The sequence below is a fragment of the Aptenodytes forsteri genome, unplaced genomic scaffold (genome assembly GCF_000699145.1).
Source record: "Aptenodytes forsteri isolate BGI_AS27 unplaced genomic scaffold, ASM69914v1 Scaffold3, whole genome shotgun sequence".
In the NCBI taxonomy this organism is placed as follows: domain Eukaryota; kingdom Metazoa; phylum Chordata; class Aves; order Sphenisciformes; family Spheniscidae; genus Aptenodytes; species Aptenodytes forsteri.
Window position 1 is genome coordinate 2,099,140 of NW_008795283.1, and position 23,406 is coordinate 2,122,545.

Consider the following 23,406-nt stretch of genomic DNA (forward strand, 5'->3'; position numbering starts at 1 on the left):
CCCCAATCCTCATTCACCTTCAAGCTATTCTGCCACCTTCCTACAAATCTCCATTTGCTTCTAGTCCTTTTCTATGCCTGAAGAGTCTCCAGATAGCTCCATTTCCTTCAAAATATTCCAGTTCTACCTAAAACAAAAACTTCACCGGTTGTCTCAACAGCTGACATCTCTGCTGAAAAAGAAGCAGAAGAAAATGCAAAGTTGCCTAAACAACAAAATTGGTAAGATCACAAAACAGTTTTACTCTCTTTCTGATGCATAGTTTTATGGGTGCCTAAGGGTACGTCTGACATGAAACTCGCTATACACCATGTTGGTATTTTCCTCGAGACATAGAAAATGTTCCTTCAAGACAGAAAAGCAGCAGCAGCCTCTGGCTTTCTAGTCATGACTCTGCATGTGTCAAGCCTACCATGTTTCTTCCCTGTCCGTGGGTTGAAAACTCAACAGAACGTCCACCAGAGGTGCTTATCTCACTCTATAGCAAGGCAACATTTTTCAAATCAGACATGCTTCTCCCTTTACTGACAAAGTAAAAGATGTATCTCAAAAGCAGCAGCAATGTTTCTTTCTGCTCTCAAACAAGAAAGATTTTCCCCATTGAATTAAGATGACTGGCTAGACCTAAAATGCTGAGCCTGCAAGATTTAAAGATGCTCTTTTGTTACACCCTACTGTTCAATTCTTTGGCTTCTGCTTCCCCTGAAATGCTTCTTACCTCGCCAAGCGGATAAATGCACTTATCCTTGCATTCACGGCATTGGCCCTATAGAGAAGGAACACAGGAGGCATCTCCATCCAGCACCAGCCAGGCCAAGGTACCCAAGCAGTGAGGGAGCATCCCCACAACATCCCTCTTGAGATTAGGCAGTCTTCTCAGCACAGGAACTCCAAGAGTTCCCCTCCCCCTTCCATAATAAAAGGATCACTGTACTAGGCTGGGCCAAAAAGCTCATTTTTTTTTCTTCAACAGTTTAGCAACAAGCCCCATCTAGCCCAATCCACCTAGCACATCCTGCAACTCATCTAAGCAGCCCCATACCTAAGGGGTTACTTCAAATCCCTTCAACGACATCTGGAAGCAAGCAATTCACCAGTCTTCCAATGCCAATACAACACTGCAGAAGCAGAGCCTCAGGGGAATTCCTGCTTGCAGAGGAAGACTAACACTCCCCAGAGGTTTCGTTCATTAAAAGGAAAATGTTTTTTTAGATGCAGATCAGTGCACACAGATAAGCAGGTACAACCTCTTGAGACAATGCCATAATCCTGTCACTGGGTTCCAGCCACCCTCACAAAGGTACAAGCATTTTTGAGCTTCCTGTTCAAGTGCCTTCAGCGCCCTACCTTCACTCTTGACTATCAGCAGCTTGTTATCAGCAGTGTTTTAGCAGTCCTCATCTAGACACAGATTGCTGGCTTTAACACAGGGCCTTGACAGATTCAGCCACAAAAGCTGAAGACTCAACAGTCTACAGCTACCTACCTTGCCCTACCACCTGTTTCCCCCTTATCACCCACGTAAGCATGCTGAGGACATATCTACTCCACAGCTTTACATACCACACACCAGCTATTCCAGCAGTATTTGCAGTAACAACCCAGGCTGAAGTTTGCCATAGTTCCAGAGCAAATTTACTTCTTGTTCTGCCATCCCCGCTGCAGAGTCAGTAATGGCTAGCAGCATAACCAGGAGGTGGTAACTGCTTGTGCTGTTACAGTTAAACATAGGGGCTGGAGAAGCAGTGGCAGACATGGGTTGCACAGAAAAATATTCAACATATCCTAAAAACATAATGCCTCAGCTGCAATGGTAACCAGTTTAGGACTCAAAAGGAACAGAAGCAGCAAACCAATTGTCAACTGGCACAAAGTGATAGCAAGCAAACTTTCTTCTGTCCCACTGTCAGGACTTTTCCCATGACACTAGGAACAAACCCAAACTCTTCCCAAATGATTGGCTCAAGTACATAAAGAGGAAGGACTCAGTGATAGAAGGAAGCTGCATAAGAAGATAGACTAGTCTGTACCTTCAACCTAGCGGGCAGCAGTCATCAAGGGACACCAGTCAGAACCTGGACTGAAGTTCACAAATACTTTCTCTTGAAGAACAAACCATGCCATTTAGCACGCCTCCTGCTTCCCTCTACAATGAAGCTCCTACCAATTTCCATCTTTCTCATTCTAGCCCAAGAAGCTAAGGTGAGTTGGAACGGACAACTCTTGAATTATTTCTTAAAGTAGCTTATTTTCCTGCTAGCAACCGTGGCCAAGAATTGAAGGCCCCTTAATACTAGGTGTGTGTGATACCAGTCTTGCCAGGAGTAAAATTCAGGCAATGGATAAAAATCCAGGATTCAGAGGATGCCATCAGCTCATCTCCCACTCTCTGAAGACCAAAATTTGGTAGGTGGTAAAACCCCCCTCCCACACCTTTAAATACTTCATTATGAATCCATTCCCCTCAGACTCTGTTCCTGTATTCCGTTTTTTTGGAGGAGAGGGGAAAGTTCAGACTAAGCAGACCAAATTTCAGAAAAGATTTACGCAAAATTTTACACATTTAGAACAGATACAGAAGCCAAATATGCTTCCCGATTCCTCCCAAAGTTATGTACATCCGGAACATGCACACAGGAAAGATTTTAGACTTTCTCTGAGCACAGGAGATGAAAAGTAGGAATATCCAATGGAATATATCCAGAGTCATGCTCTGTGATGAGATGTTCACCTTTTTCTTGATTAAAGGAAATAAAAGGTTTCTTGCCTCAGTTTGCCCTCCCTGTCCTCCCAATCCTCTCTGGCAGCCTCTCAGAATTCTCACAAGCAGCATCTCTCGCTGCATTTTAATGAAATATTTATTCTATTTGTTTTTTCTTGAGTCATTTGAAGTTAAACGCTATAGAAGGCACAGAGATCCCTTCAAGCACAGTGAAACATATGAAGTTGATCTCCCTCTCTCAAACTGAGGGCAGTCATCTTTCCCAAATACAAGGGACAAAAATGGAAGTGGGGCAAGAGATGGATCTCAGCCTATCCAACACAACAAAAGTATAATGGGAATCCTAGCTCATAGCCACTTATATTAACCAGTAAGACATCACACTCATTTCTCATAGTACAGCAGTGAATATAAATCTACTCACATGCAGGTCCTTTGGATTTGCTGAGCCAACCTAGGACAGACAAAAGGAAATTTCAGGATTACTATTATGCTTGCTTCAATTCATCCTTCAACCATTAGAACTGGTTAAAATTAAACAAATTCTGTGGCTTCTTGAGATCCCTATTACTCCCTTCGAGCCAGTTGCTTAAATGGCACTGCCTGGATCAGTGTAGGAACAGTGTGAATATTATTTGAATAGTCTTAATTCTGGGCCCATCCGCATTTGCTTCCTAGCCACCTTTGCGGCCTAGCCATTATTCTGCAGCTCCTCACCATGCTCTTCCGTACCACTTTGCTCTTACTAAGCTCTCCAAAGTGACTGGAAAGAGGAATTGCACCTGAAACTGCTCCCCCTTCTCTCCATGGAGAACTACACACTTCTTTGGGCTGACACTGAAGCATGCACACTTACATGAAGCATGCAGGTTAGAATCAAGATCCTCTGCTCATTCAAGACACCTCCCCACATTTCTGTCTGGCCATGCAATGTTATAGTGTCCTTGTTTTCATGACCATTGAATTCATCCCTAGCTGTATAAACGCCTTCCTTTCAGCTGCATAATTAGAGACAAAGGAAACGTCTGCTTTGCACAGATTCCCAAAGAATAGGAACAAGTCTGAATCTGCTCAATGACTGGAGTGCACTCTAACAAGCTGTTCTATGCAATGCAAACAAATACCAGCGGTATCCAAGAGCTTCTGTGCAGAATAACCTTGGCACTGAAAAGACCTTAGAACAGCAAGCAGCAGATTGGCTGATTTGCGTCAGAGACAACACACAGGAATGAAGTCGTTTCAGTTTATTCAAGCTCAATTCATCATTTTAATGGCAATCCTAAAAATTAAAGAGCTAGCTTTATAGCATTTCACATGTGATCAGTCAACAAAAATCAGGCTGTGTCTAAAGCTAAATGGACTTAGATTCACCAAGCCTGCATTATTATTAATTTTTAAAGGTTAATATTTAAACTCTGTCCTTTATGGGTATTGATATTTGCTTAATTCAGGATGTTTAATCCTTTTACCAACACCTTTACATGCATTTCCCAGGACCAGGTGATGCTATTATCAATAATGAAAGGCGCAACCTATGTTTTGATAGGTTTCTGACAGAGCTGGTTATGAATCCAAGAGAGATTACACCATTTGGAACACAAACGATAGGAAGCTTTCAGAGTATTTTAGAGACTACGTGTTAAAATTTAATGAACAACTTATTCTGATCCACTGTCATCCTTCCAAAAATAGCCTGGCCAGACAGGAGGACCATTGTGAATGAGATATAAACACAAGGCCTTTGAGAGCTTGGGAATAACCTTAAGGGCCAGAGATGGGGGTGGGAAATCACAGCAACAAAGAAAGCATGGAGAAGCATTATCTGTAGAAAAGCAGACAAAATGGTTGTTATTGCTCCTCTCCATCACTTCAAAACCTCCCCATCTCTATTTACTAAGCACTACGAACTGGCTTTTAGTTACATTCCAGACAAACCCTCAAAGAAAACAGAAAAGACAGATTAAGAACTAAGCCTCAGCACCTCAGGTCCTTGCTTTCTAAGTCTCTTCGCCTGCTCATTCCTTCATTATTTCTCCCAACTAACCTTGGAGAACTTGCCGGATGGGGAAAAAAGGAAAAAGGTACAACAGTGATAAAGCTCAAGAAATATTTCTGAACAGCACTGAAGTTTCCATAAATCCTCCTCTTCTGACATAGCTTCGTTGCTTGCCCATCACCAAATGCTGCATTTGTTTTGTGTTAAAATATGTGCAGCGGTTATTTTTATATTCATGGATATCTTCCTGTGAAAAGGGAGCAGCTTCCCCAAATTCTGCAGTGTGCTTAGTGACTAAGCAACTTATCATACTCATCTCATGGCACTCCAGGATATTTGGATAGATTGCTTGAGACAAAGTGCTGAAGATTTTTCTTAAAAATCCATGCATAAATAAAATCAATTTATTACCAGAGGACAGACCAGATGCTTGCTGACTGGAAATGAGTCTGCCCTCTGCATTAACCACGTGGCAAAGAGAGCACATTCCTGCCCAGAACATGAATATATCTCTAAGCCTCCTGGAACTCAAGCAATAGAATTTCTAAACAGCAAAATTACTGTAATACAATATACATCATATGGTTTTAAACATATGAATCACAAGCTCTGCTTTCTCACTCAGAGCTGAGCCAGCCGCTGTCTCCATGCTTGTCTGTTTTTTTGAGAACATTCTTCAGCTTTTGTAGCAATTGCGAGCATGTCATGTTGGCCCTGCATTCAAGGCAAGCATTACCACCAAGAGATTTAATACAGTCTCTTGCTTCATGTTAACATCGCTTTCCTCTGCCTGCTCTGAACGATTTTACTATGTAAAGTAATAAAGTGAGGATGGTGGGGTGGTTGGGGGACAAAGACGAGGGAAAGATGATTTTCCAAGCGCCTCGCCAGTATTCTTTGTTTCTCCATCTGGCTCTCCGCTCCTCAGCTGACTTGCTCATTAATGTTACTCATGGCTGGTATGCTGCTGCAGGTGCAGCTCTCCGGGACCATGATGCATCGCTGAGCGCCCCCATCCCTCCCAGCAATTGACAGTTGGGTTGCTACCTCCCAGTCTCAGAAAACCGGCACATGGAAGTGCTCCTCAGCGAGCCCTTCCCCTCCCCCAGGATTTTTTCCCCTGCATGTCTTACCCTCTGCTATGATCTTGAGCTCCCCTCCACATGCACTCACTTTCTCACTTCCCCTGCAGGAAATGGTTCATGCCTAGCCACTATAATCCTATTTAGCTGATGATCTGACTTGATCAGTTTACCACAGCTGGTTTCAGGTCCTGAAGCAAAAGGAACACTGAAAGGGAAACAATGCAGAACCACTCTTGGGTCTTCCAACATGCTTAACCAGTGTTTTTGTTAATGTGACTGGATGCCTCAAAAATGATACTAAAAAGGCTTGCCTGTATTGTGGCTGCCTTTCCCCATCCAGCAGCCCCGTGCAGCACAAGGCATTTGCATACTGATTACAGACTCAGCTGAAGGTGCTGCAGTGTGTAATGGGAGTCTCAGATGGGGATGGTGCACTCCAGCCCCAGGCTGGGAGGCATATCTGACAGGCCTACATCTGAAATGAGGCAGTGACATTATCACCGATAACAGCAAGACTGGAAAAAACAAGGATAGACCAGATCCAAAAAGACCTTGTCCCTTTTCCACTCTCACTATCTGTTCTTGCTAATTTGTCACTCTCTCATGTGTGTCACCCCCACCCCCCATTACCTGCAAAGCCAAAATCAGGCCAGGAAGACATAGAAGGTCTGGGATATCTGATTTCAGCAGCCTCTCCCTTCCAACTTGAAGAGCCAGAAATACTAAAAGGAGATCAACTCCTCCTCAGCAGTTTCCAGCACCAGCAGACTTTTCCATACAGGATCACCTCGGCTTAAGTGCATCTGGCAACTAATATTTATTCTGCTCTACCACACAGAGGCCAATTCAAGCTTCACTGATGTTGAGGAGTGTTGATCATGGGACATTTTCAGGTGCCACGGTATGTCAAATAAATAGGACTTTTTAGAGTTATGTCAAGAACCGAGGTTTTGTTTTCAAAGGCAAGTTATTGTTCTACATTACAACGACTACTGAAGTCAAATGTACGTGCCTTTTTGGGATTAACCTCCTTCAAAGTTCTGTGCAAGAGCACACAAAGTTATTCCCTTCCATCCCATGCCACTGATGATCAGGCATCCCTCTACAGACAAGAACTACATCATGGCTGGTCTGAGAGAAAAGATGTATTTCAGGGTATACTGGGTAAACAAGCACATACTCACAAGGTAGTACATGATGTGAAGTATCTGGTATATTTTCTTCTTCCACTCATTTCTAAAAGGCAGATCCCCTCATCTCTGCTGACATTTTACATATCATCCCATTGCACTGCTATTTACATTATTCACAACACTTGTCCATCAGATAAACATCAAGAAGTTGGAAAGGGGAGAGGGAAAAACTCAAGCTGCAAAGAGGATCTAATAAAGGGGTGCAGTTAGCTGGTGCTGAGGTGTCAGAAGATAGCACACAAGGAAACACTGAACAGATTCATCAGCTGTGCAAAGAGCTGAAGACAGTCTGTGCTTCCAAAACTACTTCACATGAGCAGTTGCTACAGGGCATACAGATAAGAGTGTCTACATGAGAATCTCACTCAACCAAAATGTGGTCCATGCTCGAGACAGTCCAAGTGCCCCCAGATGCTGTGAAGGGATGAGAATGGAGGGGAAAAAAGCTGGGGGAATCAAAATGACAGGGTAAACGACAAGCACTTATTTACTAATATGCAAGACTTTCAGTTCAAACACTGCCCTCTGCTTAACAAGTAGCAATGTAATTTTTCTCGTGAGTGCTGAAAGATGTGTACAAATGCATCAACCATCACCAGCTTCCCCATAAAAATATAAGGTCACCTCCATACCTATACATCTCCCCCTCCCTGCAGCATATGCAAAGGTTTCACTTACCTGTGGCCTGCGCTTCCAAGATAAAGGTACCAAAGATAACTAGCAGAAGAAATAACCCATGGCTAGTCAAGGCAAGAGACGATCCTGTGTTGCTCTTTGGTGCTACCATTCCATGGCACATCTTTTACCCACAGAAGTTTCTTTTTAAAAAATTCCCAAAAGATCTGGTTGATCAGGAGCACCTCGGTCTACAAAAACAAAGACAAAGAAAGACAGAAACAGTAAGTTTTGAGCCAAACACCTATAACATCTCAGGAGGGGAGGAAAAGGGGAAATTCAGAAACAAACAAGAGCGATCTTTTGCATGTTCTAACATTTAGGAATCTTACCAAGTATTCACAGTTCACAAGGTAACAGGAACAGAAAAGGCAACCTTCCGCATAGGAAATACTAAAAGGAGCTGCATTATAGAGACACCAGAACTTTTCACTCACCCTCTAATACTTCAGGTGTGAAGACTGCCTAGCTTACAATTAATTTTAGCTTTTCCTTTCAAGACAACGCCAGAGGATATAGCATCCGGAGAATTTGTTTCAAAATAACTTCAAGAGAGCCAGCCTTCCTACACCCCTACCACCTTTCAGAAGGTCTCCAAGACACCGCAGACTGTTACTAGACAGCTAGGATAAATAAATCAAATGCTTCTTCAGCCACCTGGAGAGGCACAGCAAACCTGACAGCCAGCCGGCAGGCAGGCAAACACACACTTATGAGGAGGAATGTAGAACAGCTTGCAAACCTCAGGTATAATGTTCTGACAGTACAGAGCATAGCAATTAAAACTGCAGGATGTGACACTGCTCATACCTGAGGACTGAGGGATTCACCCACAGCCTATCAGGCATTGTCACAGCAAAAACAGACTCATACACAAACACACAAAGTGCAGCTGGGAAAATCAAGAAAGCACAAAGTCGAACCCCTATTTTTAATAAAGGAAAAAGACCCAGCAGAATATATGTCCCACCAACCTAGTATGGTTTTAGCCTGCAAAACCTCCAATGGTAACTCTGGACCTGGATGAGTAACAATGGCATGTGTAACTCCAGTGCTCATGAAAGAAAGTTGGGACTAAAAAAAAAATCTGTGTGTACTGGTTTTACAAAGGAGAAAGGAGAAAACTGGGATAAAGACAACTAGGTGAGTGATGGAATAAAAAACAAAACAAAAAAACCCCCAAAACACCCAAACAAAACACACACACAGACATGTTTCAACACTTATATCATGCTATTCCTATATACAAACATCTAAAGCTCTCAAGGGGGAAAAAAAAATTTTGCAGAAATTAATGTTTCTTTACACTTGACTACAGGAATACTTTTAATTTTGAGGTAAGCCCCATTCAGCCACAGCTTCTTCAGCTAAATTGATATCCATTCTGATGAGGGATTATTTTTTTTTGGCCAAATTTCCCATAGAAATTCAAAACTGCTGGATAACTCCAAACAAATTTGAGAGGTGCAGAGGTGGGTATCGTACTCTTTCGTACCCTGTGAGAACATATGGGAGACCTGGGTTAGTGCTCCTACTACTAGGGAAGGCAGTATGACTTTCAGATCCTTAAGTACTTCTGAGATGAAGTCAACACGCCAGCACTGACCAGAGAAACACACAACTCAAACAGCCACAACTCACATTTCCAATTACTCAGGAAAAAAAGAAGCTGCATTATGGGAGGGTATACGTAGATTTGTCATTAAACCTGGAAGTCATCCTAGTGAAAAGAGGGTTTCCTTAGTTCCATGTCACTACTTCGCTCATATTTACTTCACAAAAGGGCTATCTTTAAAATTTGGATCTTTCAAGTCAATTAGTCTCTACCAAAGAAGAAGAATTTGTCTGCATACACCCCCGCCTTGAAATGTCATTTCAAGATGACATTTAAACTGCTACGTGGCAATTCTGGAGCTGATGCTACAATAAAACTCTGGGTCTGCCCCTTTTGTTTCTTGCTTCATTTGGAGAGGAAGGGAGAGAAGTGAAGCTATCCCACTCTACGCCTGTAGAACAGCCTATAGATTTCTCACGTATTCCACAGACGAGAAGCCAATGCTTTGTTCCCCAAACTCCTACCATGCAGAAAGGAGTAAGGATGCTGCCACTCATCTGCTAGAATTCCTTCAGCAACAATTAGACCACAGAATGAAAAAAATACTCCTCTGTAAAGAAAGCCAAGCCAGCTAGTCTGTACATCTGCCCCCTCCTCTCAAATCAGATCTCCCGCATGAATTTTAAGTTCATATTCAATTGGAAGAGGCCAGCATCTGGCCTATACTCCAGGCCAACAGCTGGCTGCTTTCTTCTAAGTCACTGCTCTACACTGAATTACAGCTCTGACAAAGCAATGCACCATCTTCAGCAAATAGCCCTTCTGATTAGATCAAGACAGGTCTGTCATCCCCATTCCAATTTAATGCAGCCTCATTAGTGTAACAAACTCTGCAAGTCTTGCCAAGGTATCTTTTAAAGTTGGCCTTCCCTGCCCTTGGAACAGTGCTTGCCAGGTGACATAGCAGCAGCCAGGAGAGGTAGGGAAGAGGGTGTACAATTATCATAGAATTTGCTGAGCCGCCTGAGGTGTGCTACCTTGCCCCAGAGGTGTTTTCCTCTCCCAAAGATTGCACGTGGAAGCCAGCAGTCCAATTCTGGTCTCTGAACAACAACCAAGTTAGAGATACCTAAAACAAGAATATCTTCTGGGGGAATCAATTATTGCTTATTCTCGATTCACTAATAGATTGCTCCAAAGCACAACACTGTTTCTCTCCTTTCTTCTAAAGTCGGGCATGGTTTCCCCATCTCTTTTCAGCTACCAAGTCACTTCAGTCCCAGGTTATCAGGGATCCTGTCTGTCAGAGGCATGGAGCTACCCCACAAGGAATGCTGTAAATTGCCGCTGCTATGCCTACAGTAACATCCCACTAAGCTGATTGAGTTCAGTGTGGGATTTGAAGGAGACACAAAGGCAGTAAAACCATTTAGTGGAAGACAGCATTGATAAACCCCTCAGAATTGTTAGGAGACAATGGACACAGGTACTGCCTGTGAGGATCCTCCCTCGGGCTTCAGCCAAGTTATAAAACTTGTTCCCAGCCTTGACCTTTCCTTGGCAAAATTAGAAGATGAAAGAGACTCTGGCTAGATAAGAAGGTATCCTTTCTTCCCAGAGGGGAGCTGGTGGTTGGGAAGCTATTTAAACAGACGTTCAATTCTCTGAAAGTTGACTGTTGTTTTAGCACATTCCTTATACCTACAGCTCAGGGGGAAGCAGCTTTCATAACAACTCTTCAGGCCTCCACCTCCAGGAGTTAACTGGAGTGCACTGTAGAGCACACACGTTTGTCAGAGACATACTCTCAGGGAGATAGCTTAACAATTCATGGGTTCATGTGAATCAAAGCGATTCCCTGTTTACACACAGCATTAAGGAACGGGCTGGTTCCTTTAATGGATCCTAGAAACAATGAGACAGAAGCCATCAGTAGCACAAGTATACAGAGCGAGGACACTTCAGACCCGTTTCACATGCCACAGCCTGGCTGAAGGGTTATGGGAGCATTAAGTTTAAACACAGATGTTTTCAAAGATAATATTTAGTATAGCCAGCAGTTCCCATAAATACAGTAAGGAGGGGAGAAGAGATTCTTCTCTGTTAACAGTATGTCAGTCAATAGAAGTATTTTTTTTTCTTTCTTTTTAATGTGTGCTTTGAAAGACACCTACTAAATAAAGATAACAAAATAAACTGCCCTCTGTGGCCACAAAGTCAATAGTCACACCCTCTCAGGGAATGCTGTCAACAAGGGAAAAAGTACTCATTGCTCCTGGGTTACAGCCATCCCCAGCTCTTTCTTTTCTTGAAGTCTTGTCATCAAGCAACCTTCCCAGTAACACTTCAGCATTAGTCCCCCTTGCTGCATGGCCAGCCCTGCTCACACAACAAGCAGTAGTTCACTTCTACGTGAACTCCCTGAAGCAGGCATCAGCTTCCACTGAAACCACGCAGGCCAGACTTTCTGCTCGCTGTTTCCAAAGGGGACACACTTGCATATGGCAGGAGGTTTTTCTAAGCTAAGCTGTTTGGGGACCTCTGCCATTTATCTTCTAGACCTTCAGAAGCTGCCAACTCATATCCCTTGATCCAAGATCCCTTCGTAAGCATGTGTACATTTTCCCAGGATTATGACCAATTTTCTGATTTTTCCCCATTTTGTCACAGCAGGACTCCTAGGTCCCCATGGAAAAGTGTTCTTTGGAAAGTCATATGCTCAGGACATGAAAGAGAACCAGATTTGGGTAGTTCTGGTGCACCAAGGACATGGGATGTCAGGGAGGTGGACGGGACAGTCTGAGGCTCTCCAGTTGCTCAAGATGCCTAGCACAGCTATGCCCTGTGTCACTGTTGCTGGAAAACAGGTCTTCAACCTGGATTCTTCCAGTATGTTTAGGGAAGCGTTCAGAATGTTTGGAATGCTACTGGCTTGCTGTTAAATACCATACTTGAAACTTGCCAGAAGAAAATTAGTTATCTTCATGCACATCAGAAATCTGTTTTATCCACATAGTTTCCCCCTCACAGAATAATACTCAGAAATTGTTTGCTATCTCTTGAATGCGCACAGCAAAGATCTTGGCAGCAGGATGAGTGATGGGTATGCACAGCATACCTTTTGAAAGGCTAAGCACAAGGATTGTTCTTGCCTCATGGTCATGCTGCAGGTGGAACCTAATGTGAGCAGTGTGGTTCAGAGGATTTAACCTTCACCCTTAGTTGCTGGTTTTGTTGTATCCTTATTTTGTCTGCTTTCAATGAGCAGTCAAACTTTAAAACAAAAAAAAGTCATCCTCTTGGCTGCTTAATAAGAAAAATTACAAAAAAATCAAGTCCAAGTGCCAGAAGAGGAACGAAATCCGTAATTCTATTTACTTTCTGCAGTTAAACCAGTGTAATTGAAAGCTTTTAGAAACAGAATTGTATTTTTAACATTTTGGGATAACTTCACAGTTCAATTAAACTGTTCAGTTAAACTAGACACAAAGAAAAAACCAAAGTATTCAAAGTTACCTGCAGGCAGTTTAGAAAATCTTAATCATCTGACTTTTCAGCACAGCCAACTCTCAATTATCCAGGATAATTGGAAAAGGTGGAAGAGGAAGAGAGGAAATAAGAAAAAGCGAACAACCCATGTAACACTCCACACACACATACACACAGAGTAAACAGATGACTTAGAACATGTGTGTTTGGTAACTTCATTTTACACTTTCATCTTCAAATTATGAAAAGGCAGATTTCTGCATAGCACAGGTACAGCATAAAGCAGAGGGCTGAACTGCACATATCCCCTGCTACAGAGAGGAATCACTAGGGCAGACTGAGCAGCTTATTCCAGACACTGGAGTCAGTGCATATCCTCCTGCAAACCAAGACCTGAGTGCAACTTGTAGTGGGACCTGAATTGCTGGGTTTCCTTCCTCATACCCCAGCTGTGCCACAGGGTTTGGCTTATGACCTGCAAATTCAGCAGTTTCTTTCACATAAATATCTTGTTTTAGCTTTCACCTCCTCTCTCTCATGAAGGTTTCTAAAACACCAGTGCAATTGTTGGTGATGCACAACTATTTTCAAAAGGGACATTAGAGTTCGCTCAGAAAAAAGCTTGCTGGACAGGCTAAATTCTGAAATCCATTTTAATCTCTGATAAACAGCACGTGCCTAACTCTCCACAGCCCCATTAAGGCACACTTAAGCTTTAAGCCAGGAAACTGGATTTTTCACTACTGGATAACCAGTCCCTTACAACTGGGAAAGCCATACCAACATTCCTACCCCAAGTGAATAAAGATTCACCAATTTGCATAGCTTATTCCCCAGCCTCCTCCCCTCTATCCTTCCTATCACAGTCTAAAGTCCTGTTTGCATCTAAATCATGCTTTTGCACCCCTCCCTTGCTTGCCTCCTTATCTCACTTGACGTTCCTCAAGAAGTCATCCTGAGGTTAGCCGAGCATATTCTTCTGTGGGCTAAAGGCAGGGACCACTTCCTTCCTCCATCTATTTCCCTTCCATGCCAACAGTTGGGTGCAAGCCTTTGTAGATGAGCTTCTTCCCTGCTGCAGCCCAAAGAGAAATGCACAGCAGGCTCAAAGATATTCCTGAGTAGACCAAACAAGCTGCAACTCCAACAGTCCCCTTTGGAACAGACTTTTCAAGGTGTGCAAAGAAGAGGTGCAAGGCTGCCAAGGGGGAAAAGGGGTGGTATTCAAGTACCCTTCGCTGCCCACTGCATGATGGAAACTCTGAAGTCAGTTGTGGATTAACCCCAAATGGTTTACCATTCCTCAGCCCAGTGTGATGCACAGGGCAATTTTTAAGCATAACAAGGACCCCAACACACTACTGCTGCTCAGGACACCTTGCTTGCCAGCTTCTTCTGTTCCTAATTATCCAGCCAATGAAAATGAACAAGAAAAGAGGCCTAGAGCCTCTTTAAGAAACACTTGTGCACATTGAAAGAAGATGACACCTCAGATTCCAATCCCTGACCCCCAACAATTTTCTATGCAGAATCCCCTTGAGAACCACAAGACATATGTGGGCATTTTGAAGACATTTTGTATGGAGGATGAATTCATTGGGCATAAGTCAGCCAAGTGAGGGGCTCCTAGATCCCTCAAGGAAAACCAGGGCAAGCATATTTTCACTGCACACTTTAAAATCCCATTGCTCCATCATTGTCAGACATAGTTCACAGATTTGCATCGCCTACAGTCTAAACGGCCATGCTTTTGCATGGTATATTGAAGATTTAAGAACCAACCAACCAGCCACACTGGTCTTCTAAGTAAATCTGTGCACTGCAGCAGTAAATTCCATTTTCACGAGACAACATCAGAGTAGGCCTCCAAAAACGTACTTCAATTCAGGACCAACTGCGTCAGACACCCAACTGCAGAGGACAAATTGTTAGCAAGGTACCCTGACATATCGGCATGTAGCAACATTGTTTCACATCATAGCCTTTAAGCCATAAAATGTTTTTTGTTCAATTGACTTGCTTTCCCATCCTGTGACAGTAAAGAGGACACCACAGCAGTTTGCTCTAGGACCTGGTTTTCATTCTTGTAAATATCATTCTCATACTTTCAGAAACAGAGTCAGAGACAAATTGTTAGAAACAGTCTCAATCTTGTGAAGATCCTTCCCCATTTCCAAGTACTGTGGTTGTCATGCCAGGTCTGACACAGTCACAAAAGGTTTGAATTTTATGACTGAAAAAAAAATATCATCCAATCTTCCTTGCCTTGGTAAGTCCGAGAGAAAGCCCTAGATATCATTAGCTCCCCAAATTTTAAGAATTTTCCTTGAAAGTCAGAGAACTTCACTGGAAACTTTTTCTGGTTTACTCGGGAGGAGGAGGAAGATAAGAGATCAAAATCCAATTGTCCTTCCAAATAAGGAAGGAGAAGCTAGTTATGGGCAGGCTGTGAACTTCCAGGCACCAGTAGGAAGGAAAAGCAGAGCCGTGGAGGGGCAGGGTGGAGAGTTTGACAGGTTAACGCACACAACTCCAATGCGTGGCATATTTCTGTGCTATTACAAAAATGCTTATAGCAATGGGGTCACGTCACCAGTGAATGAAGAGAAACCAGTCATTAAAAAAAAAGTGCTGGACCTGCTTTAAGGGATTTTCTTTTTTTTTTTTTTAAAAACATACTGGCATCCATGCAATCTATGGGAGAAAGTAGAGACTGGGGGATAGTGGAGAATACATCTCACATGCAATCTTTCCCAGTTTTGGTGGGGTTTTTTTTTGTTTGTCTAAATATGTCTTTATTTGGAAAAGCATTCCCTTTGGAAACTATTGTTTCAGCATTTTTCCCCTGCCGCACTGCATCAGAAAGGCTAGGTTTCATACTTTCAGCTTTAATCAGTACAACAGCACATTTACAGAGGACCATATGCACAAAATGTTCCAGAACGCTTTCCAAAAATAATAAGTCCTAAAAAAGAAAACTCACAGTAAACTGAAATGGCTTCAGGGAAGGAGAATAAAGAAAAGCTGTGCAAAGGCAGAACCTCTCGAAACCACATACAAGCTTTAAATGTTACTTTCAGTAAGAACAGGGTTCTCGAAGCAGCACTGGATTGGTAAAGTCACCTGTATATCCAGGATGCTTTTCTCAGCTGTGTTAATCTGTTTCAGGGAATGCACCACAAGGCCCATGTACCATAAAGGCTTATTTTATAATCCCTCACTACTAGAACATACTTCTCCCCATCCTTACCACTTGTTGTGCTTTCATTTCAACTGATGTGGCTAAAAGCATCAGTCTGCTATACACGCACCTGCAATACCACCAGGCAGCACAGCCATTTGAAGAGGACACCCATTTGGGAAATCTTTTTCCTATCAATGCCCTCTATATATAAACTTCAGTGAACTAGTCTGACATTGAAATAAGGAACTATACTGGAAGATGGAGGCAGTCTTATTCTTAAAAGCACAGCTGTGAGACACAACTCAAGTTTAGAAGCTGCCATCCCAGATATGAAAACATCCACTCACCCACTTCCAAGGGATGATGACAATTGCTGTGCAGTGCTTATTGTTTGTATCACAGTTTATATAGAAAGTTCTCCGCAATAGACATGTTGTAATACCAGAACCTTCCAGGCTAACAAATCCTTGATGTTTGGATGTCTGTCAGCACAAAGGTCTTTCAAAAAGATACACACACACTCTGAGAAATAAGACTGCCCCTTAAGTTCTCTGAAAACTTCATCTTCCAAATGCCTAGTATCGTTGACCAAACTGAGAAAGTTAAAAAGCGCAGTCTGAAATTCTGGTTTTGACTTTAAGACTGCATTTGGGATTCTAACACAGCAGAGAACTGCTTCAATAGATCTCAATAAGGGAGGGAAAAAAAGCAGGCCTTCAAAAGGTCTCAGCACCATGGCTCAGTTTTGTATCTATTAGAGCACTATTTCCCTTCACTTTTCTTTTTTAGTAGCAGCAAAGTTGTTAGATGTTTCCTATTGCTTATCCTATTTAGGATGCACTGTGCTAACATCACAGATGCACGTGTATTGCCACAAACCCTCACTGTGGCAGAGACCGATCACAGCGGCACTGGGCACGTTTCACTCCACAGAGCCCAGCCACATCACTCTTGCCAGCGTACAATTGAAAAAGGAAAACTCAAATTTTGCGTCGCCATTCAAACCCCTTGCAGCTAAACCTGTAGGATGACTAGCACACCGCCTGCACGCAGACCTGCTCCCATGAGGCCATGGTTGAGGGCGGCTGCAGAAGGTGGCCCGAGCAGGCTCCCCAGCTAGGCACCCTCACCAGCAGCAGGCACACCAGCATCCACCCCAATACTCAACCTAAGGCTTTCAGACTTTAGGCAAGGTGCCATAAATTAATCTCAAAAGTCAATACTCAAGGGCTGAGAGAAGAGGGGGGTGGGAAATAACAGTCCTTACAGCTTCCTTTCTTTTAAATCACTCTCACAATTACCAGCTCACAGAGAGCACACATCACTGTGCAGAAGACCCCCACAGCCTTTTCTCTCTAACTGGCTTCCCTCACAGGCTATGCTTAATTTGATTTTCTAACAAGGCATCAGTTATAATTATATTCTGATTTGAGCAGCACAAGGTAGGAGCATCAAGCCAGAGAGGCAGTCCAAGAAGGATCGCTGCTCGTTACCTGTCATTGGGGGACATACACACATGCCACAAGGAGACCAAGCACTCCAAGCAGAATCCCCAGGACAGGTTCCTTTCTAATAGGGTGGCAAACTGGCTTCCTGAGACCTACAACCACCATTCAAAGGTTGCATATTAAAGATTTCCACCATTAAATTAGGGTGGGAGAGAAGCATACCAGAAAAAAGAGTAGAGAAGTAGGAGTCCGCAGAACAAAACCTGTCATAAATAAAACCTGTGATTTGCATCTCAATAGAAGGTCAAGTTGAAGCTTCAACTTCTCCCTCACTTGACTCAGTAACATTTACACTTAACAAAGCATGACTATTTGTGGGGGGAAAAAAAAAAAATCAAAAAAAATCTATACGCACACTGTTTGCTGGAACTAGAACAGCCCAGAGGTGGGACCCAGGATGCTCTGACCTGCAGCAGGAAGGGGAGCACACCCACAGCCTCCTGCACCCATCCCGCAGCACCCACCCTGCAAGTGTCACAGGGATGGCCATTCCTCAACTCCCCGAGAAGGGGCCTCTGCCCAGCCGCTACCAAACAGAAACTCAAAGAAAATGTTAAGCAAAGGGTCTTGAGGCAGCCAGGGAGCACGGCCTGGTAGTAACGGTTCATTCAGCAGCTCTCAGCACCTTGTTTATATAGTGGCAATGGTTCCTCAGCCTTTACTGACCTGTAGTCTAGTCTGCCCCTTGTACATCAGCGCTGCCCCTTTGCAGAGCCAGCTGGGGTTGAAGCCTGTCCCTCCACCATCCGAGCACTTACAGGCTCGCACTGCTGTCTTGGCTGAAGGATGACTCCTTGCTCCTGGTGACTAGACACCCCCATGCTGCTGCTCCCACACTCACTTTGCAGCTAACAGTCCCCTCCACAATGCTGATGCAACTTTCAGGAGCTTGTTGGGGAAACTGGGTCCTTGCACCAGCACAGATCTGGGGCCAGTGGAAGCAGCAGCTGGGGAGAGGTAAGAAACTCCCACCTCAGCTTTGCTGCCCAAGCCTACAGTGTATGGAACCACTCTCTGACTTAAGCAAGCAGCCTGTACAACATGCTGGACCAAGTAATTGCACAGGCTTCTGGCTCCTAAAACCAGCTCCATTTTCAATCCACATTAAAGTGTGGCAGAAATAATTTACTATGCATAAAGATGCTCTAGATCTAAACCCTCCCCCTAAATCAGGGCTCCGAGCATCCTGGTTTTGATGCAGATTAAAAGCCAGAAAGTTGGGTGAGAGTGCTCCACAATAGCCAACGGCAAAAGAGGCTTGTCTAGTTAGAGGAAGTCAAATGAAATCAAAGCTGAAAGAGGGGAAAAAGTTGTACAAAGCAGGACAGCAAGAGTCAGCAATTTGCTCTGGCAGTAAATCTTACAGTTTCGTGCAACAGTAAGAAAGGCTACGGAGTGCTGCTGCATGCAGGCAAGAACCACACACCTGCCAATGCTAGGAAGGAGATACACCGAAAAGTTAGAGGATACAGGTTATTTAACCTTCTGCCTTGCACCTTGGCTTTTTCACTAGATGACCCAGGACTGCAAAAGCACAGCTAGGCTTTGTTCCATCTGCCTCAAAACTCCAGGGAAAACCCTCCCAAAGATCAGATTCCCTCCCGATATTCACATGTGCAAAGACAAACCCCAGATAAAGCCACAGGCAATGCCTCTTTACCACTGGGACCAGAAGCTAGAGGTGAAGCATCCTGCCAGTGATCTGGGCAGCTGCCTCCCTGAAAGCAATACATACTGCCTGCTGTCCCTCAGCCAAGCACACTGCTCCTGGGTGCTGCCTCCCTCCTGGCTCTAGTCATAGTCCTCCATCCCCTGAATGGGCCAGCTACCAGGCAAGCTTCCATGAAACACAAGTAAGAAGAGGAAGAGAGTATAGAGTCTTCATTGGATTTCTGCATTTTGTTACTTCTCCAGCGTGCTTATATTCAATGTCAACAGGCCAGGCACGTGAACATAAAGGATACCACACATGTGCTGCTGTCTCAGGCACCTCTTCCCCACACTTCTTTTGCACACACAGAGCTGAGAAGTGGAAGATCCTTCCCCATTCCCCCTAAAAAGCACATTTTAGAGCAGGCACATTTAACACTCTGCTATCTGCAGGGTAGGGAACAACTCTGCCAAGCCACTAGCAGCTAAGTGAATAGTACATCCACTTGGGAAACAGGTCATTCTCTGCTTTGCTTGGGGTTTTGATGCGTCTCCAAGCATCCTGTGCGAGTACACTCAAGACATCAAACTATTTGTCAAGAAAAAACATTCTAGCACAGAATTCCCAGTGACCTCTACTCAGCCCCGCAGGAAAAGCACAGCAACTCTGGCTTCAGCTGCCTTTTAAGGAAGACTGATTTTTTTTAAATTTTTTTTTTTCCCCAGACATTTTGCAAATAAATATGAAGGTCCTACCACAGCCAGTAATCCTCAAGCAATTTCCTGTCTCTGGAGACAAGGTTCCCTCAGAGTGAATTCATTAAATAAAGGTTATTAGAATTGGTATACAGCAAACTAGTTTAAAAGTCGTCCTCTTTATGTTTTTACCTGTAACACAGTGCTCCAAGCAGCAGCACAAAGAGATCAGCTACAAGAGCTTACAGGATAAAAACCAAATAGGACCCCCCCCCCCCAGCCAGTAATCCTCAAGCAATTTCCTGTCTCTGGAGACAAGGTTCCCTCAGAGTGAATTCATTAAATAAAGGTTATTAGAATTGGTATACAGCAAACTAGTTTAAAAGTCGTCCTCTTTATGTTTTTACCTGTAACACAGTGCTCCAAGCAGCAGCACAAAGAGATCAGCTACAAGAGCTTACAGGATAGCAAAATTAATATGCAAAACCCACCAAACTGCGAGATGAAGATTTAAAATTACTTTCAACAGCAGAGGATTTTCATGTTCATTTAATCTATTTTCAAGTGAGTTTCTCAAAGGGAATTCATCCAATCCCTTTATTACTGTACTCTTAAGATTAAATTTGTTTTCCCCATTTTGTCAATCTGACATGCAATTTAGTCTTTCAAGAGTCAGCAGTTGTCCTCACCAAAGCTGTTCTCCTTTTGCCTTTGCAGTCTAAGACTTTGCTGCAAAACAGGCTATATCCATTCACTCCATCCTCCAGCGTTACCAATTTCCTTTTTGTCTGAAGCCAAACATTTTAAATAAAAAACATATAGAGACACAACTGTTGGGGGGGGGGGGGGGGGGCAACGAATCCGCTGATACCAGTATCGGAAATTTGCTCAACAATTCTCTGGCATCTCTTGATCAGACAATAGGAAGTGAAGTAACAGCACTCGAGCAACAGTTTAAAAGAAACAGAGCGACCACTTAAATTAAGGCATGCTGTACAAATAAGAAAACCTGTATCTTGCAGAAAGGTCTAAACATCAACAGATTGGCAACTGTCTCATAAGCACAAGTTAACTGAGCTTCTCATTCTTATCCACAAGAAAAAAATACATCATGCAAAGCTTCCAGAAAGGGTCCCTGCATAGGAACTGACAAAGACTTTTTTTTAAGCTAACCTCACTTCTCTTCACTAAATGCACAGAGAAACAACTGTTGAAAAAAAACCCAGATGTCATCGGTAGCTCCACCTATGAAGTTCAGGGAAAGATTGTATTGTGAATGTCAGCAGCAGTATCCAGAGGAGCTGGTGGTCTGTCATTTGCAACTGTCCAGGCTTCCATCAGCATCTTTTAAAAGGCCACTTACAAGCTTAATTTTGTGAAAAGGCTAGCCTCCACCTGCTTTTATACACATTCTAGCTCACCTAAAACTGTTCTTCTGCGTGAGCTGAACATGACATTTCACAGATGTAAGCAACAGTTGGCTCTGGACAACAATCTATCTTCTTTGTCTCCCTTTGCACTTCAGGATCTACTCTCCTTATGAAGGAGGGAAGTGGGGGGAGGACAGACAAAGAGAAGCCTGCATTGTGGAAAATAAATAGCTCCATTAAGGCTCCGCAGGGCACTGTAAGGCACATTTTGAGGAAACCACCCTTGTTACAGCATACTACAGAGCACAATAGCTATCACAAGCCCTTTCTCCAACAGCCACATCTCCTTCCCTGGCCTCTTAGCAACAGTCCAGCAGCCTCCACATCCCTCTCCAGCCCCCCCGCCCCCTCCCCCCACCAGCCACATCTCCTTCCCTGGCCTCTTAGCAACAGTCCAGCAGCCTCCACATCCCTCTCCAGCCCCCCCGCCCCCTCCCCCCACCAGCCACATCTCCTTCCCTGGCCTCTTAGCAACAGTCCAGCAGCCTCCACATCCCTCTCCAGCCCCCCCGCCCCCTCCAAATCACACTCCTCAGAGGCACTTGAATATAGCTGCTGGGAGTCACTGCAAAGGCTGCTTCACACCATCCCTGCAAATGGAAAGAAATCCCAGTGAAATGCTGTTACCCGCCTTTGTGAAAGGTAGGACCACCTGCTAGTGAGGACAGAGCCCAACAACTTACTTCTGAGAGACCAAGGTTAAGTTTCATCTTCTCTGCCAAGCACAGCCATGCTTTAGTTACATCAAAGGCATCAATAGTCTTCACTAGTTCCCTGCAAACAAACCAAATCTGAAGAAGCTAATTATATTTAGGCTACATTTGCTATGAAACAGATGTAATAGGGCAGGAGTTTCAGTTCTTTGAAGAAGCATTCCCATTCAGAAATCTTTATTTCTGACCAAAGAAAGCTGTTGGGTTTTTTCACTGGGCCAACAGCAAGTTTCAATCTCAGAACTCTGCATCACATGACATAAAAAGTTACTCAAGAGGCAAAGGCTCTCAGGAGGGAGGCCTCTGTAGAATTGACGGGTATACCCTCAACACCACCATCATCAAGGGAACACTAAACTATTCCTTGCAAACACTGCAGGTACTTCCATCTGCAAGGAAAAAAGCAGAGCAGGTGATGGTCTGCAGCGTCCACGGTTGCAAGATGCCCAATCCCAAATTTTTGCTTTCTTTCTTTTCTGGGGAAATAAGCTTGACCATCGGACTTCCTAACTGCAGGAAAGACTCCTGATCTCATGAGAACGAAGAAATGCAGAAAGAGGAAAGAACCAGCCTTGTGAGAGCCATGTCATTTCAGAGCCTGGTAATGCTCGATGCCCACTGCACATTCCTGAGAGCAGGCTATCGAGCTCACCTACAAACCAATCATCAACAGATGACGATATGTAGAGGGATCCCAGTTCACTTCTACAAGTGTTGACCCAGGCCTCCATACAAAACGCAAAAGGTTTGAGACTGGTGAATTAAGACCTATGCCAGTAATGTGAAAGACACTGCAACAAAAGAAAGATCCACAATGTACAATGAGACTCTCAGACTTCGCAGAAGCCTAAAAAAAGTTGAGGAGGAGGCTGGAACAGGGGACATGCGTGTTACTGCCTTAATATCATCAATATTGGGAGGGTCTGGTTCATGGAATTAGCCAATGTTAAGGGTTGGAATTATTTTTTTAGATATTAAGAAGATTAACCCAAGGTCTGCAAACACCTTCATTTCAAGAGGCAAAAAGGAATCCTCTGCTTCTTTAGACAAGAAATGCTTTAATCCCCATTTCCTAGACAGAAATTTTTTTCCTCCACTATTATATGCCAGGAAAAAAGTATGAGGGGGAAAAAGGGTATCAGGGGAATGAACCAGTCTTGTAGAACTTCAGAGGAGTGATTAACATAATCAACGCTTCTTTTTAAAACCACACCTGAACTGCGGGCTGCTTTGTATAGGTGACTTGCACAAGAAATCATTTACCAACGGTCAAACCAGAGCTCTAGAAGCCTTCTGGAAGGGTTTCGGCTTACCATCAGCTAGGTAATACAGTTATCTTGACTTGAGAAATGTCAGGCCTATCCCCAGCAACGCTTGGCTTATTCTCCTCACCTACAAGTAGCCAATAGACTTCAGGCAAGCCTGTTATTTCACTAGAATCAAGTTGGAGAAGACTAGTCTTTAAATAGCATAAACATGAGCAATAAAGGCTGCAGCTACCACAGGTCTA

General features: G+C 43.7%; 1 protein-coding gene across 1 annotated transcript in view; it reads right to left on the reverse strand.

Annotated features, from left to right (window-relative positions):
* SUSD6 (sushi domain containing 6) overlaps window positions 1-23,406 on the reverse strand; it is an 83,662-nt gene that overhangs the window by 41,621 nt on the left and 18,635 nt on the right. Inside the window, exons 3-4 of the mRNA XM_009279280.1 lie at window positions 7,675-7,862; window positions 3,147-3,176 (exon numbers count right to left, since the gene is read on the reverse strand). Coding sequence (XP_009277555.1) covers window positions 3,147-3,176; window positions 7,675-7,795 — 151 coding nt within the window. The 5' untranslated portion in view covers window positions 7,796-7,862. The remainder of the gene's footprint in view (window positions 1-3,146; window positions 3,177-7,674; window positions 7,863-23,406) is intronic.